Genomic DNA, 16,950 nt, shown 5'->3' on the forward strand with positions numbered 1-16,950 from the left:
GGCGTTTACCGGGAACAAATGCCTCAATCAACGGTGGTTGACCTTCAGCGTGGGTTTTTGTGCGTCCACAAAGCATTGCCACTCGCGCAAGTTTATGTTGCAACTTTGGACACATTTAAGGCTCATATGTTATACGGTAGTACGAATGTGTAGGATACGTTGGTAATGGAAGCAATGTGATAGTTGAGATAGGCAAAGTACACGGTTGATAGTAGCAGCCGCGACCGGTACGGGAGTCTAAATACAAAGATCCGATCAGGAGATGATATTGATATGGCACTTGTGCGACTACCTGACACAGGCTTTCAGTAATTGTGTTTAATAACGATACTTTTTCTTAGGGACAAACACCTTTTTCCAATGTTTTCATTATCGGTAGCAAATGCCATCATGCGGACTACCCCGGGTTATCGAAACTTCTACGTCTCGGTTTGGAAAGGCCTTTACTACTGCCATATTTGGAATGTTTTACATTGATAAAAATGATCCATAGCCCTTGAAAGTTTCTAACAAGGTCAAATGATGTCAATTGTTATAATTGTATCGTAAAATTTTTCAGTTATTTCTATTCTTTTCAAATTAAGCGGACGTTACAAATCGTAACGTAACCGTAACGTAATGAAGTACATACAGTTGCATACTTTCTGGCTGAAAAAAATATTTGAAAAAAAACCGTAAAAATTTATTTACCAAACATTTGGTACAGCAAAATAAGAATCGACTGCATCTCTAAAACGATGTGATGTTCATTCAGTGATGAAATAGCATAAACTTTCCAATGTAGCTGCTCACAAAATATTTATTGTTCTGGTTCGCGAAAAACACACGCAATAGAATTCACTCGTTCGTCGTCCACACGTCTTGGATAGTTTTCCAGCGAACTTGTAATTTTTTTTTTCATTCACGACACAAATACACGAATTAAAAATGATAGCTGGGAACGAAGGGAATGGCTGTTCCAAAAAGTCAAGCGACACTAAGTGTACTAAATAATTAGCATGGATTATAGACGAAGCAGAAGCGCGAAAACATGCAGATATAATTATTACCTTTTTGAAAGTAGCGACACGTTTTGACTTAAACACTAGTTAGGTTCGTTTCGATAGCGTAGAGTAATGTAAGCAAATGTTGCACAAACCACCTTTTAAAGTAATGTAATGTTTAGAGATGCAAACCACCATCGGGGGTCGTCATCTAGCCTGACGCAAAACGATTGTTTGAGAAGATGTATAGTTGCTGATTGTGCCTGTACGCCGCGGGTTACGGTCTGATAGTCAAGGAGAAGTTGCAATAAATACTTTTGTCCTGCCAGGAAGGTGTTTCCTTTTAAGCAACGAAAAGTAAATAAAACGTCTTCCGACCATACTCACTTCACAAGTGAGTTGATCCTCACATGGGGCTTTTGTAATAGCTGAATCACACAATATAAATCATTACGTCCTCGACCTATGTGTAGATATTTTGTGTATCTTCATTCCATATGGCAGCTTCACTCCTACTGTTTTGCTGATTATTTTAAAATGCGTGTTTTTCCGTTTTACAATTTATGTCCTTTCCTTTTGTTTCCACTCTGGTTGTAAATAGTATTTGTAATATCTCGTTTCCGACGCACTAAAATGACTTGTGAACATCATCACCATTAACATGATGCAATATACGACTAGAATTGTAGTTCCAATTGATGGCAAATAGGACGAGAAAAAGAATCCCTTGATGAGATTGTTGGAAGATCTTGTCCGCGGTGTTGTAGTTGAGAGTAGTTGCTAGTTGAGGTGTTCTCATCGAGAGGTGGGTTGTGTGTGCGATCGATTTTTTACGTCTCATTTTACGTTCGACAGTCCGTCCGTAGTGCAGCGCGTATACACTCGTCATCTCGGTTTGTGCAGGGAATGTGCGATCGGTTCATCGTCATCGTCATCTGCCTTACTTGGCTGCCTCCGGTGGGCAGTCCGGCTGGTTGGATGGGTGCGCCGCCCGGAACGCCGGATGGCCCTCGAGTTCGCGGTCGATGCGCAAGATGATCGGATACGGACGCAGATCGACGTGGAACCGGCGGGCGTTAAATACCTGCGGCACCAGGCAGCAGTCGGCTAGCGATATCTCATCGCCAACGCAAAACTTTCCAGCCGAAGTCGAGAGCAGTTTCTCGACCGCCCGGAAGCCACGCGTGATCCAGTGCTGGGCCCATTCCTTCTTCTTTTCCTCGCCGACGTGAATCAGCACGATTAAGTTTTGCAGCGGTTGAACGCCCGATGCAATTACCTAAAACATAGTACAAATTATTTACGTTTCAACTATTTCGCTTGTTAGTGCAGGTGTTGGATATCTTACCTCACAGATTTCACGCACTTTGGCACGTTTCAAGACATCCTGCGGCATCAGAGGACGCTGGGGGCGTGTTTCCTCCAGATAATACATGATCGACAGCGACTCAACAAGCGTGTGTCCATCTACAAAGAGAAGAAAGAGATTAGGCTGCAATGCTTCGATACTTCGTCACGCCTTATCGGCTCATTAAAAAGGGTCATTTCTGAACATATTTCAAACTCTTCCTTTGACCTTTCGTGAAGCTAAAACCTTCCCGTTATCACACAACGAAAACCAAAGGAATAGGAGGTCTATCGATGCGGTATGGATGATCTACGATAAGATGGCACGCAACTACTCGCCGGTTCCGAGAGCGGCACGGTGTCCATTGAAGTGTCCCGCGAGCTAGTGGGTGTCATAAAGCCGGACGGCAAGATTATAGGACCGAAATTGACCACTAGGGATGATAAACCTTTTATTGGATGGACGATCCGTGTCTTCCTTCCTGCCGAGGTTTGGATGGATCGAAAATGACCTGCCGGTTCCCGCGGAGGGTAAACTATAGAATCGAGCGCCCGGGAGGACTTCGCGTCAGTTTGCATCTGGTGCTCGAAGAGAACGAAGTGAAGTGGAAAGTAGTCCTCAAACGCGCGAAAATGTTGCATAAAATTGCACTCGTAACCGTTTTGGCGGCCTTTGCCTGCCAACAGGTACGTTGTGTGGAGTGAACGGTACGTCACCTTTCTGTTCGAGACTAACGAGGCTTGGGGATTTTTCTCCTTTGCAGCTCGTCCTGTCGACGAAGGTAGCCGAAGTGCCGGAAGCCGTGAAGCAGGTACTCGGCCCGCGGGCCGACGGAAACCTGCTGCTCGAGTTCGACAGTCTCTTCAACCGGTTGCACTACGACGTCGACTACAAGCTGCGCGTGCTGCGCATGAACCAATCGCTCGCCATTAAGAACCTGAACGCCCAGTTCATCTCGCGCTTCGGCATCGTCATCACGGACATCCAGACGGAGAAGCTGCGTGTCAAGGATCTAATCCTGCAGCATGCGCTCGAGATTGGGGACACGCAGAACCCGTGCATCGTGGCGCAGAACGACGAGGCACTCCGACAGGCGACGCAAGCTGCCGCCGACATAAGCCTCGCGGCCGAGCTGGCGTACGCCGACATGGCGACCGCCTCCCGAGTGTTCTTCTACCCGCAGGTGCAAGCGTTCCAGAACAGCTCGACCGACCTGCAGAGTGCTGTCGTGGAGAAGCTGAGCCGCTCGAACATCGTCACCGACCTGGACATTGTGCTGGCCGAGCTGGCGTACCAGTACGAGGCTGAAGAGAACAAGGTGGAGCGCGTGATTGCCGGTATCGAGCAGGAGCTGGCAAACTTCCAGGAGGTGGTGAACAACGTTCGCCGGGATATCTGGGCCATGTCGGACACTATAGGGCGTAACTTTGTCTTCAACATGGGTCTCTTGCTCGAGGAAGCGCTGCAATGCTCGTAAACCCCGTCGGGATGCTCTGTACACGAATTCGTGGGGGGGTGGTCTTGGGTTCCGGTGTCGTAAAGTTCCGACCCGCAATAGAGATAACATTCGCAAGGCTTCGCGCTAACCTTCCTCTTTCGGGGTATGCGCGCATGATTATCAAAATATTGCTTCCAATAAACGGGTTCTTTGGCAGGTGAAATAATTGTTTCGCATTACTTTTGGGTGTGTGTGTGTGTGCGAGTGTATGCTTTACTTTTTTTGTTAAGTGTTTATTTTGCTAGCCAATCTAATCGTTCGATAGCAGCACCGAATGTACCTGGCAAGAAAGCGATAATCTGCTTCTCCACTTCCCTATCGGTTCCTTAGAAAAACACATTTAGATTACCGAACGATGTTTACGTACGACCCAAGCCCCACGCAGGGAAGTGGTCGTTAATCCCACTCGAAAAATCAAAATTATATAAGAGCGACCCATTGGGGGCCTTCCTGATATAGTGATTGTTCGTCCACTGTTGCTGTTGCTACTGAAACGAGATGAAGTCCGTGGTTGTCTTTTGCGTTCTTCTGGCTGCCGTGGTGAGTGATCCTTCGCTTCGTTTGAGGATCTTCCAATGGTGTTAATGTATTTCTGAATATGTTCGTTCCCTCGGCAGAGTGTCACGGCGCAGATATCGATGCGGGAACTGGCCGAGATCACCGAGGAGTACCGAGTGCGCTTCGACGAGCTGCACGCTGACAAGGATGCGTTCATTCGCCTGGCGAGGGTGTTTATCCGTGCCGAGCTGAAGGGATTGAACGAGGCAACGTTGGCGAACTTGGCCGATGCGCGGAACGAAATCGATGACATTCTGACCGATGCGCGCGCGGACATCGCCGACGCCATCCTGCTACCGAACGCCAACGAGCAGTGCCTGCTGAACCTGGTCGAGACGGTCATTGCCGAGGGTAGCCGGGCGGGTGATGACATGAGCTCGTGCGCCGCCGACAAGATCGCCATCAAGGAAGGTCTCGGCGATGAGTTCCGTACGCTTACCAACACGCTGCAGCGCATTTCGACGGCCGCAGCGGAGTACACGCTCTACACGTTCGCCATTCACGATTCGTTCAACGATCCGGAGGATCACATTGACTGGCTGGAGCGCAACTACGCCAACCAGGTGGCCTTCTGGGATGAGGTGGCCCGCCCGGAGGCGCAGGAAGACCTGGATAACATGGAGATAAACCGTCCCATTCTGGTGGCCGAAAACCGTGCCTGCCTGGACGCTGCCATCGCTCGGCTGAACACGGCCATGCAGAACGTACGAATTCAGATCAACGGCTGCTAGGAGCCATCACACCTACACACACGGCATGCATTTCCAGGTGCATAGCATTTTCCACGACTCAATAAACACCCGTAATCACATTAAACCGAAACGAGCGCGTTGCGTCACAATAGCCACAACGGATGGGCGGAGGTCGAAAACATTTGATAACTGGCCTGCGCGAAAACCAACGATAATTAATTGTAATAATCACGTTATAATGGCGTTAGCTAATAGATTACGGCCCCAATTGGTTATGGAATTTAGATAAGCCGAAAAGCTATATCCGGCGGTCTCTTTTCGTCCAGCGAAATAACTCCTACCCCCCGAATGACTTGATTAAAATGGAACCTACGATAAGGATCGTCGATTGAACGGCGACGACGACGACGGAGAAGAAGAGCACAAAAACATCCTTATCGGTGGCAAAGGTATTCGATGAAGTGTGACATCTACTTCATCAGGTGGAATATTGTGGCCGTCACGTCCTTTCGCTCGCATTTAAAGTCGCTCAGGTCATTTTGGTAATCGAAACATTTCGATTCTCGTGACTTTCCAAATAATTGGCGAAAAAGGAACGATAAAAGTTATACCGGTTGCATAATAGGTATTAACATGACTATCAATTGCATTATCTCTAACGTACTATTAATATGAATACTTTCCTTCTTATCTCTTTTTCTTGAAATGCTTCTCCTATCCTTAATCTTAAGGTCACTTTGGAGGTTATAACCAGACAGCAAGATTGTTGAAAAGGCTACACGTCAGAGTAGCTGTCAGTGTCAAAATGACACAAAATGTTCCAGTCCTATGCGGGTCTAAAACTTCTTGGGTTCTTTAGATGGGAATTTTTTGTCAATCTGCAAGTGTATGTAAGACATTTTGCTCAGGAGATATGTTTAGTGAACTAACTATTGAATGTAGACAGCGATCTTCGTCAGAATTTGGATGGGGGTAAGATATATTAAAGATCGGTGGACAGGCCGGTAATAGCGGGAGGTACCACACTCGAGAATCGACAAACCAAGGCCTCTGGCTTGGTGCACCTTGACCACCTTGACCCGGCTACTTATCTGTCAAACTAAATATCAATTTTAATCACTTCGAAAATCCAAATCCTCGTGTTCTCACTTGCATTTTGCGTAGGTTATAGCAACAATTTGGTACTCGCAAGTTTGAAACGATTTATCGAAGAAATAAATACTACACGTATGTAATCTAGCAGTAGGTGTATTTATATCATTAGCAGTTTAACTAAACGCTTCGTGGTTACAGACACGATGGGATCTTCTCGCGAATGTAGTCCTCAAAGCTCTGCTGAGCTTCGGCGACGACCTGCAGGCAGTCGGCATTGTCGGCGACGATCAGCGGGCGGTTGTACTCCATGGCGTCCAGCTCGAACTGCATCAGCGGGCGTGCTTCATCGTTCCAGGTACGCTCCGTTTCGACGAACGTTTCCTCCAGGAACTCCAGGTGCCGCTCGGGATCGGCGACCGCGTTCTGGCTAATGAACGAGTACAGCGTCAGCTCGGCGATCGAGTTGGACAGACGCTGGAGCAGGTTCAGGAACTCGTAGAATGACTCGGGCAGGGAATCCTTGCTCTCGGTGGTACCGGCTGCGCAGGCGCTAATCTCATCGCCGAGACGAACTTTCTCGTCGACGATCTCGTACACCAGATCGAGCAGACACTGCTCCTGGTGGTTACCCTCGACGATCAGCAGACTAATCTCTAGCCGGACATCGTCGAATCCGTACTCGGCGTTATTGCGGGCCTCACCCAGATCCTCCAGGACTTGCTCGTTCATCGTGCGCACCGAAGCCCACAGGCCGGTGCGGGCAAATTGCAGGAACTGATCCTTCTCGCGGTGCAGCTCATCGAAACGCACACGGTACTCCTCGAGGGCTTCCCGAAGTTCCGCGTTGCGTGGCTTGACGGCCGTCTTCGACGGGGCTCCACTGGCCTGCAATTGATCGAGCGTGTTACATGACGTGTATCTAATCGCATTCACCCTCCCGAATCGATTCCTTCCGCATCAGCCAGGGGGATTATCTCGAGCCGACGCGAAACACCTGCGTTTCCTTGAAAGTCGCAACACTTACCAGCACAGCGAATGCGCCGATAAGCACGAACAACGCACGATTCCAGGCCATTATGTATGTATCGTTGGATCGACGGCGATTGGACAACACTGTACGCCTCCACTAAATTAAACTAAATGCACCGAGGGCACCCGGTTCCGCTGGTTTATATCAGCTTTCGGCGGATGCGATTCAGCAGCTGGACAAGCCACTTTAATCGAACGGAACACATATCCGATTAGATTGCTGCAACCAGGTCCACGGTTAACTGCTAACCGTTTTGGGCGATAACTTAAAACCCGTACCCACAGGTGCCCGGGGATTGCGGAAACTTGACTCAACACAAAGTATTATTGCCGACCAGGTGTCCCAGAAGCTACCCGGTGCGATAACGACCGTACGACCCTCGTATCGCAGTTCGATTATATCCTGTGCACGTGGTCGGAAATGAATAAGAAACAACGGGATATCCTGTACGCGAAATGGCGATGGATAACTGTCAATGTCGAGGACTTCGAATGTAATTACAAACAATGCAGTAATTATACCCTTTTTTTGGAAATCTACATCAAATCTAATAATTTCAAGGGTCCTTCATAAATGAAATTACATTTATTGGATGGACAAATATTTAGACTCACATAAAACTGTTTCGTTCCTAGCGTCGAATCCTGCATCATGATTGTTTCCGTCCAGGAATAGTTCTCAAACTTTTGCTGAAAGTACGCAGCAGTCAACGTTAAACCTCAAAAATGTTCCGAACCCCAAACCAGCAATTGTAGACTCAGATTACTAAGGCACGTCGAAAAGCAAACATCATTTCCATAGTAATTTGAGTTTTTGCTTGAGACACAGAAGGCGTTGGACAACTAGCATGAATTGAATGTAGCTATCGTTGAAACGAGGCTTTGCATCAGTATATTTATCACGTTAAATGTACAATCCTGTTGGATACTATTTCACAATTTTTCCTTGCGTGCAACAAAGTCCTGAAAAGCTTCGTTTACGAGAGTTCCTCTGTCGATTTTCACATAGATGTCGCCATTAGCAACCCACGGTGAACGTTTATTATCACCCAAAAGCTGAAATCGCTTATGTGTTACTGTTGTTTATAACTGACCATAGCTACACCGGTTGCCTATTGCCCCGTACATTGAGCGAGAGTTTAAACGCTTTGCGCTTTGATAATCTAAACTCTATATCTCCAAGCCGGTGCTCTGATATATTGCCCTTGATGGGGTAGATCGTTCGGTGGCCGGTTTCGAATTATCTCTAGCTTATCGCAATTAAAAAGGTGGATTAGGTGAGCACTCCTCTTTACAACGTTCATCCGTTTAGCGTCGAATCAACGTATCGTACAAGTCACCGATAGCTCGCCACGGAAGGAAGTGTAACGTTGCAACGGGAAAAAGGATGTATCGAACGACGGTGCTTTGCTTGGCGGTTAGCCTGGTGGGCCTGCTGTCCGCGGTGAGTCTCGTGGAGTCGGTGCCCGCCTTCGTGTCCTTTCAGCAACAGTTTGGCAACTATTCCCGAGTGGGAGAAAGCTTGATGCAGGGAGTGCGCAATAGCAACTCGCAAGTATCGAATCAGTTTAATGTCGAGCTGCTGCGCCTAATGTCAACGGCCACGGTGGCACTGCGTCAGATAAAGAACGACACGCTGGAGAGAATTCAGAGTGCCGACAACCTCGACAGTGACTGCCGGGAGCTGATCGAGGACCTGCGGTACATCTACACCTGGTTCAGCGAGTCGGACGTGCAGCAGTGCGCTGCGGCTTCCGCCGATCAGCTCATCTTTTGGACGCAAGATCGTTTCTTCCGCTACACCGACTACGTCCATCGGGAGCTGAGCGGTTTCACGCACCGCGTGCTGGAGGTACTCGGCACGTACAATAAGATTTTCGAGATGGATCGCATCGACGACCAGCTGCAGCTGTACTACGAAGACTTTGGGTTCATCCAGAACAGCTACCAGATTATCCTGAACGGCGAGCTGGAACGTTTCGAAGGCGAGGACCATCCGGTGCGCCAGAATTTGTACGAGTGCTTGGACCGGGCCGTCTACTGGTACGAGAGTGACATGGAATACGTGTCGAGCTATGTTGATAACAACTGTGAGCTCTTCTAGTACATAAGATGGTTGTTGATTGTTGCGCGATCATAATAAGGCAATAAAGAATATAATCATGCAAGAAAATCAAACTCCTTGTGTTAAACAACTTTGAAGTTGTTTTTATTACATGCAAAATGATATAAATGAGCTTCTTACTGCTGATCATCATGTCATGATTCATAACCTATAGAATTGTTTCATAGCTTGCGTAACTGATAAGTATGGAAAGTGTTTCCGACCTTAAGACCCGTTTAAGGTGTAATCTCACAATCTACCAGAGAATTGAGCTGATTAACGTCTGCTTATCACTTTGTTCGTGGTAATACAACCGAACGGACGTGTTGTTCCACCATTGTGATAGCAACCGTTGTAGTAAGAGGATACAAAATGTCGCTTAAAGGCCGAACGGTGATCACATTGTGCTATCTGGTATTAGCATTTGGGCTGATAATCCAGGTAACTTCAGCTGTCCCATCCATTGTGAGCTATCAGGACCTGTTCGGGAACACTTCAAGTGATGGCGAGCAGCGGATGCAAGTGAGAAGGGCGATCAATTCGGCCATCACTCGTCAGCTCAATGCGGATCTACTGCGGATGCTTGGGAACGCAACGGCGCTACTGAGGACGACGTTCAATGAAACGCTTCACACGATCGAGACGGCGGACATGGAGGACGGTGCTTGTAGGGATATCGTACTCAATCTGCACGACTACTTCTCCTGGTACGCGGTGGTGGACATGAAACAGTGCGCTTGGTACACGGCGCAGGACATGATTCCGTGGACGACGGATCGATTCTTCCGGTACGCGGACTACGTATACGGTCAGCTGACGCAACTGACGCACCGTGTGGTGCGCGTGCTCGGGAGCTACAACTCATTGGAGCAGATTTACACCATCGAATCGCTGCTGGCACAGTACTACGAAAACTTTAGCTGGGTCTATAACAGCTACCAGACCATTCTGGAGTACGAGCTGGAACGGTTCGATGATGAGCAACACCCACTGAGGGCAGACCTGTACGAATGTCTCGACAGTACATTGGAGTGGTATTACGTCGACGTTGAGTTTGTTCTGGATTACTTGGAGCTGTATTGTTAATGTGAAGCAATAAAGTAGCATGGTTTGATCACAAACTGTATATCACGAAATTATGACCTCATGAAATGTTTCAAATGCCATGTCTAGACGATTCTGGTAAGCTTCCTCAATGATAAGGAAACATTTCTTTGACGTCGCCTTTATGAGCTCTGTTCGAGCGATTAGCTACCCTTATCTCGATCCTATCGTAATTCGAAGTGGTTCATCTTTTCGGCTACGTTTTCGTACCGCGCATCAGTGCGAACCGACAGGTGGTCAGCGACGCCATCGCCTACCCGCAAGAATAACAAACGGAAAAACATTTCGCATCACAGTAGTATGTCCTGGAAGGTATTGTTCGTCAGTGTCTTGCTCGGATGGAGTCACCTTCCCGGTCTTACACCGGCATCCGGTGAGTTCGTCATCAACCAGTACCAGCAATGGTTCAGTGGATACTCGGTAAACGCTGAAAATCAGATGGCACTGAAGCGAAAGATCAACTCAAACGAAACGCTTACATTCAACATGGAACTGGTGAAAATGCTTGCGAACTCCACGACGGAGCTACGTACGGTCGATAACGCCACTGTGGCCACAATCCAGCAGGCCAATACCATTGGTGAGCCGTGTCGACAAATAGTGCTACAGCTGTACGGTGTGTTCCGTACGATAGGCCAGACGGAGCTGCAGGGTTGCGCCGCATATGCCACCAAGGAGCTGAAATACTGGACCACGCAACGGTTCTTTAGCTACGCAAACATTGCCCACCGGGAGACGACGGAGTTGACCCACAGGGTAGCGTTGATATTGGAGCAGTACAACAAGGTGACCGAGATGGATGACATCGAGGCGCGCCTGGAGCAGGAGTATTTCGAATTCAACAACTTTAGCAATGCGCTACAGGTAGTGCTTAACAGAGAGCTGGAGCGGTTCGATCCACCGAATCATCCATTGAAGGAATCGCTCGCTGATTGTTTGAACACAACTGTAACGTTGCATCGGCTCGATATGGAGTACGTGTTGAGTTACGTCGATAACTCCTGTGGTATGGGAAATTACAAGAATGAAGCCAGAGGCTAGGAACCCGGAATGATCAGCCAAATAAATTTAAGCACCAATATAAGGATAATAGGAGGTCTATAAATTGTATAATATCGGATCTTGTATCGGTGAAAATATGACGCAATAGACACAGACGGAAGAATGAAATAAAGCAAAGCTTACATGAATTTTCACTTTTCAACGTATACGAGAAGAGTGTTTAGTAATTGAATAAAAAAGAAACGTAGTGGTCTTCAACACAAGTAGAATAAATAATTCTAAACCAAATGATCCTTCGAGCTGTGATATCGGATTACCGATAACGGTTACACATAATTGTGTATACAGCGGAAGAACCAGCACTTTGGCCCAGATACAAACAACACAAGGTCAGTGTTCCGTTTCGACTGGAATAATACGAATTATTGTTTCCTTTGACGCACAAGAAGGATTGAAGCTCCGTATGGTGAGCCGCTTTCCCGGTGCGTTAAGATAATTTCCTCCCCGATAGCTTAAACGATCGGAAGTTTATAACCTTCGCTACCGGCAGATAATAGGCGACGATACGGCTACTGCCGGCCTCCGCCTTATCTTGGTACGAATTCGATGGTCAATCAGCTTATTCCGTGCATCACTATTGCAACGCACTCCCAAACAGTCCTCAGTGTACGTTTAACAGCGTGAGGAATCGTATCGAAAGTGAATAACTCTAATTAACCATGCGCCAATTGGTCAACTTAGCGGTGGCGTTGCTGCTGTGTTGCTACTGTGTGGACAGCACCGTTGGCAACTTTCTTACCGAATACCAGGGCAACTTCTCGGCCCTGGCACGCGATGTAGAGTTCGAGCTGCAGCAGTTGCGTGAACGCAATGGGCTGTTGATTCGCGAGTTCAACCGGGAGCTGTTGCTGGAGTTTGGCATCATGGTTCCGCGTATGCGCCAGGTTAGCCGCGAAACGGAACAGTACATCCTGAACCGCGATGACGTGGACGATGAGTGCCGCGAGTACACGCTGTTCCTGTTCGAGCTGTACCGTATGTTCCAGGAGTTTGACATTCAGGACTGTGCGTACTACGCGTTCGCCGATCTACGGTTTGACGCACTGAATCGCTTCCTGCCGGTGGAACGGTCGTACACGCGGGAAAACTTCCGGTCCATCAGCCAGACGGTAATTACGGTGGGACGTAACAACATTCTGGAAGAGGAGGAGGTCCGAGCCGAGCTGGCCGATGAGCTGGAGTACTTCACGAACCTGCGCCAATCGTATGGTACGCTGCTGGAGGAGGAACTGGCCAAGCACGGTGATGACGCGTACGTCACGATCAACGATTTCGAGGATTGTCGCGACTTTGCGTACTACTGGCAGGATAGCGATGCCGAGTACATCAAGAGTTATCTCGACGATAACTGCTACTTCGTGTGAGCGGTCGTAAACGGAACCGACCGCACTATCGGGTTCGATCGGGCAATAAAATCATTAAGCAAGTATTTCGGAAGGGGAAACACCGGATCGGATTCGAATGATTTTAGATAAAGAGGTTTGGGAAAATCCATTCTTCCTGCTAGATGATAGAGGTCAGTATTCGTTTGTCCACTGATTGAAACGTTGCGTAGCGAAGGTGTCGAATTATATCATGATGACAAAGTTTACGCTGGTCCTCGTTGCCCTTCTGCTGGTGTGTGGAAGTTCGGTAAAAGGTTATTTGCTAGAGTACCAACAGGATCTATCCGAAATAAGCTCCACCGCAATACGGGAAGTTGCAGCCAGGTCGACCACAAACAGCCAGTTAAATGGAGCGTTGAATGAACAAATTTTAGCGCAGATGGCAGTAACGACAGTTGCAATGAGGACCGTTTCTCGAAACCTCACTAATACGCTTCAATCCGAGCTAGACAATCTGGATGAATCGTGTTCAGAATATTTGGATGATGCTCTTGAACTATACCAGTGGCTTTGGGGCACAAGTCTCCGGGAGTGTGCAAGGAGTGCGTACGCCGATTTAGATTACGACACGTTTGTTCGCTTCCGACCGCAAGCTTCCTCGGCGCAGCGGATCATGAACAGCGCTACATATCAGACCGTGCGCACCGTTTCGCAGAGTGACATTTTCGACGCAGCCGGAATCGAGCGCAAGCTTACGGACGAGCTACAGTCGTATCGGAACACGTGGCAGACGTATCAAATGACGTTACAGGACGAGCTGGATCGCCATGAAATCTTTATGAACGGTACAATTGACCGGCTGGAGTCATGCCTCGAGGAGGGTCTTAGCGTACAACAGCTGGATGTTGATTTCGTGCTGGAAGAAATTGACACAAACTGTGGCGCACAGTTGATTATGATGAATTAACAAATAAAATATAATGCAATACACGCATTTGTACTAAATATTGTGTTTCACTATACGTAAGGAGCGTTTGTTGACGTTGTATTCAATTTGCAATTCTTGCCGGAATTTGACCCCTCCTTGCTAGGGGTTATCAAAGTCAAGCATTTTATACGATTGACATGTGCATTGTGGTCCGATTAGCGAGCTTATCGCTTTTGAACAATCAGTGTATTCTCTTATCACTACAACGGCGTCACCCGATACGGGTTATTATTTGACCAACATCGTAATTTTTGGAGATGCACCATTTCAAAAACTCGAAATGTTTCTCGCGAGTGGAAGCAAAGCGTTGCTCGTTCGAGTTTTGCTTTATTCCCTTTGTTCGATCGGTGCCAATGGCTTCCTGTTGGAGTACCAAGGGATGTTTGCGTCCCTCGGACGCAACATCACCTTTCGAACTGTTCAAATCAGTGAAGCTCAACGGAACACGTTTTCGGGCGTAAGTGCGAACGCGTTACGTGCAGTGGCCACAGTCAGTGCGCTCGGACGCACGCGAACAGTGGAATCGCTCGATTTTATCGAATCGTTCAACGGCAACCTGACACCTAGAGAGGAAACCTGTTTGGAAGAGGCACGCGTGGCACAACTAACATATGCGCATTTGCTTGGTGAGGACATTTCGCGGTGTAACTATTATCTTCATCGTACGCTCGCCGAGATCCTTCGGCAGGAATATTTTGACGCACTTAGTGCGGCGAATCTTTTGGCCAAGGAGAGCATCGGTACAGCGCTGGCCGTAGTTTACGCCGCAGCGGAACGTGCCGAGCAGCTTGAGCTGTTGCAGCACCAGTGGACTCATGTGCAGGAAGCGTGGCTCATCATCGAGAACGAGCTGCACAGCATAGTGGAGCGGAAGGCAACGTACCATACCAGCGCAGTGGAGGAACTGCATTTATGTCTCAACCAAGCCATATTTTTCTTCAACTATACGATCGAATTCGTAAAAGAAACGCTGGAAGAGTGCTTTGAAACCGAAATGTGAATAAAAACTTACCAATTTGAAGCGCCGGAACCTGTTCCATGGGGTTAACCTCGCGGTATTCATTGCAGTGCTGCTCGCCGCCGGATTTAATCAAACTAATCGGCTTGATATCGTACGGAATTTCCTTCAGGTTGAGCGCAATTCGCACACGCCACGAGCAGGAACTGCGCCAGTACGAGTACAGGATGGGCTGCGATTCGGGAAGAATATCTTGATTAGCCATGGTTTTCGAAAGTCACTTGTGCACCGAGCAAGAGCTACAGAACGAATGGTCGTTGGCGACGGGCGACTTATCTGTCGCTACGTGGGGAATTTTTCCGGTTTTGTCTAGAACTGGTTTACTGGCGATTAGAATTCTCGGACAACATCAACATCCAAATAAATGCGAAACGAAAACAAATTCCTCGGCCGGGGAGGGGTGCTTTGCTGTGTGCATACACTTTAGGCGCTTGAAACACGTAGAACATCTGTCCGCCATCTGAATGAAACCAAAACATGTAGCGTTCGCAAATGGATTGAAAAAACATACCTTCGACATCGCGGACAGCGACATCGAGCCGTGGAACTTGGAGTAATTAATCTTGAGGCCGTAAGGAGGTGGCTGCAGCAAATGGAAACGTTGTACGGTCGCCGAAGCCGCACCTAGTATGCTGCAAGAGCAACCACAAAACGAGCGAAGCCGATTCGAAAATAAAAACAAAAATATCACTAACGGGCGGGAAAGGAGGCACTTAAATAATAGCGGTAAGGAAACAAGGCGGTGGAGGGTTAGTAATACGATGGATTTCACTAAAACTCACTACTTTCTGGTAAGAGACGCGAGAACCGGCATCGCTTTGCGTTTTTGTTTACGTTTCAGCTGTCAAAACTAAATGTTTTTTGGAAATTAATTGCAGTACGAATACATCCACAATGTTCCACCGTGTGTCACAATACGTTCATACAGCTAATCGGTAATATTATTACCGGTTCAAAGTCCTTCGACGGTGTTTTCCGGGAAGGTCATTGAATCGGTAACCTACCGTTTGAATATAAAAAATATTTGAAATTCCACTACCGGTTGGGCGTTACTTTTCACGATTAAAAGGGACAGGATAGGATACATATGAAAAAAAGGCATTTGGTTAAATAGAATTTACATTACATATATTTCTTTCCTTTTTCTGGCATTTCCACAGTTTTTTTTGCTGGTTTTATACACACATTTAGTTTAAAATATACATCGTTTCTCATCTTCCGTTACGCGGTTTCAGTGTTTGCGCCCGTTTGTCACCTTTCGCTATTCCATTCTCAGTTTTGATCACTCTTTTCCTGGGTTTGTTCAATCTGTCCCCAGCGCTTTGTCTCTAAATCATCCCGCCCATCATGTGCTTCGCGTCGTCTCAAACTCTAGTAGTTTTGTCGGTAACTTTAACTGAACGGCTTACGGTTTCATTGAATCATGCTTGCATTCCCCCCTTCGGTTGGCTCATCATCATCATCATCATCAAGTGTTTTCGTTTTAAATCTGTTTCTTCTATTTGTCTTTAAAAATAGCACTGGCACTGGAATATTTTTATCTGTTTTTTTTGTGTCTACGCTTTCTTGTTTTTGTATCATGTGTCTTTGTTTCTTTTTATCTACTTATTCATTCTCTATTCTCTCGTTGCTGCACTGATTTTATATGCACGTAACAGTCGTTATTAGCGTATGCTTATCGTTTTGGTTAATATTTCAAAAATCATCCCCCTCTAGTCACTGTTTTGTAGATTCGTTTTTTGCGCTCTTTTGTTACACTTGCACTTGCTAGCATAGGTTTGCCGTATTTTTTTTGTTTTTCTTTTCCTGTTACCGTTTTTACACTTGTTTCTCAAACGTACGAGCATAGAAAGAGAGAGTATTCTGAGAATTAAAAACATTCCTGCGCCGACCTACGTTCCTACGACGCCGTGGGCATGCTAGGGATGTAGAGAGACGTAGTTTCTAACATCATTGTAACGGTTTCCCGAAGATTCGTTTTCCTTGAGGGAGAAAGTGCTTTAATTACATTCGGAAATCACAGAATTTTGCTTTATTTTCATGTTTCATCATTCTTTAACGTTTAATTTTACATCCTTGTGGTTTACTCATTTCTTTTCTTTTTTTCTCTTCTTTTGTTTTGCGCTAGCGACCGGTGATGAAGCTG

At 47.1% G+C, this 16,950-nt stretch overlaps 4 protein-coding genes across 4 annotated transcripts; 2 read left to right on the forward strand and 2 right to left on the reverse strand.

The window, feature by feature from the left end:
* Positions 1–787: 787 nt before the first annotated feature.
* LOC131259957 (probable maleylacetoacetate isomerase 2) lies at positions 788–15,640 on the reverse strand. Its single transcript, XM_058261576.1, has 5 exons — positions 15,587–15,640; positions 15,316–15,436; positions 14,799–14,976; positions 2,332–2,450; positions 788–2,262 (listed from the first exon to the last, which is right to left on the reverse strand). Exons 1-5 carry the CDS (start codon positions 15,616–15,618, stop codon positions 1,924–1,926), a joined length of 789 nt encoding a protein of 262 aa, XP_058117559.1. The 5' UTR covers positions 15,619–15,640; the 3' UTR covers positions 788–1,923.
* Positions 2,964–3,808, forward strand: LOC131259958 (uncharacterized). The gene is made up of 2 exons (XM_058261577.1): positions 2,964–3,017; positions 3,095–3,808. Exons 1-2 carry the CDS (start codon positions 2,964–2,966, stop codon positions 3,806–3,808), a joined length of 768 nt encoding a protein of 255 aa, XP_058117560.1.
* Positions 4,328–5,118, forward strand: LOC131259961 (uncharacterized). The gene is made up of 2 exons (XM_058261579.1): positions 4,328–4,369; positions 4,447–5,118. The coding sequence occupies exons 1-2, from the start codon at positions 4,328–4,330 to the stop codon at positions 5,116–5,118; spliced, it is 714 nt and encodes a 237-aa protein (XP_058117562.1).
* Positions 6,367–7,249, reverse strand: LOC131259960 (uncharacterized). The gene is made up of 2 exons (XM_058261578.1): positions 7,199–7,249; positions 6,367–7,059 (listed from the first exon to the last, which is right to left on the reverse strand). The coding sequence occupies exons 1-2, from the start codon at positions 7,247–7,249 to the stop codon at positions 6,367–6,369; spliced, it is 744 nt and encodes a 247-aa protein (XP_058117561.1).
* Positions 15,641–16,950: the final 1,310 nt, after the last annotated feature.

Source organism: Anopheles coustani, chromosome 3 (assembly GCF_943734705.1).
Source record: "Anopheles coustani chromosome 3, idAnoCousDA_361_x.2, whole genome shotgun sequence".
Taxonomy (NCBI): Eukaryota; Metazoa; Arthropoda; class Insecta; order Diptera; family Culicidae; genus Anopheles; species Anopheles coustani.

What these genes read in the sequence shown, in the direction of transcription:
- LOC131259957 (XM_058261576.1), bottom strand. Translation starts at nt 15,618, where the DNA reads ATGCCGGTTCTCGCGTCTCTTACCAGAAAGTA. An exon ending in CGCTGTCCGCGATGTCGAAG is followed by an intron (nt 14,977 to 15,315) that starts GTATGTTTTTTC and finishes CCCGAATCGCAG; the next exon opens with CCCATCCTGTACTCGTACTG. An exon ending in GGTTCCGGCGCTTCAAATTG is followed by an intron (nt 2,451 to 14,798) that starts GTAAGTTTTTAT and finishes TTCTCTTTGTAG; the next exon opens with ATGGACACACGCTTGTTGAG.
- LOC131259960 (XM_058261578.1), bottom strand. Translation starts at nt 7,249, where the DNA reads ATGGCCTGGAATCGTGCGTTGTTCGTGCTTATCGGCGCATTCGCTGTG. An exon ending in TCGGCGCATTCGCTGTGCTG is followed by an intron (nt 7,060 to 7,198) that starts GTAAGTGTTGCG and finishes GATCAATTGCAG; the next exon opens with GCCAGTGGAGCCCCGTCGAA.
- LOC131259958 (XM_058261577.1), top strand. Translation starts at nt 2,964, where the DNA reads ATGTTGCATAAAATTGCACTCGTAACCGTTTTGGCGGCCTTTGCCTGC. An exon ending in CGGCCTTTGCCTGCCAACAG is followed by an intron (nt 3,018 to 3,094) that starts GTACGTTGTGTG and finishes TCTCCTTTGCAG; the next exon opens with CTCGTCCTGTCGACGAAGGT.
- LOC131259961 (XM_058261579.1), top strand. Translation starts at nt 4,328, where the DNA reads ATGAAGTCCGTGGTTGTCTTTTGCGTTCTTCTGGCTGCCGTG. An exon ending in GCGTTCTTCTGGCTGCCGTG is followed by an intron (nt 4,370 to 4,446) that starts GTGAGTGATCCT and finishes TTCCCTCGGCAG; the next exon opens with AGTGTCACGGCGCAGATATC.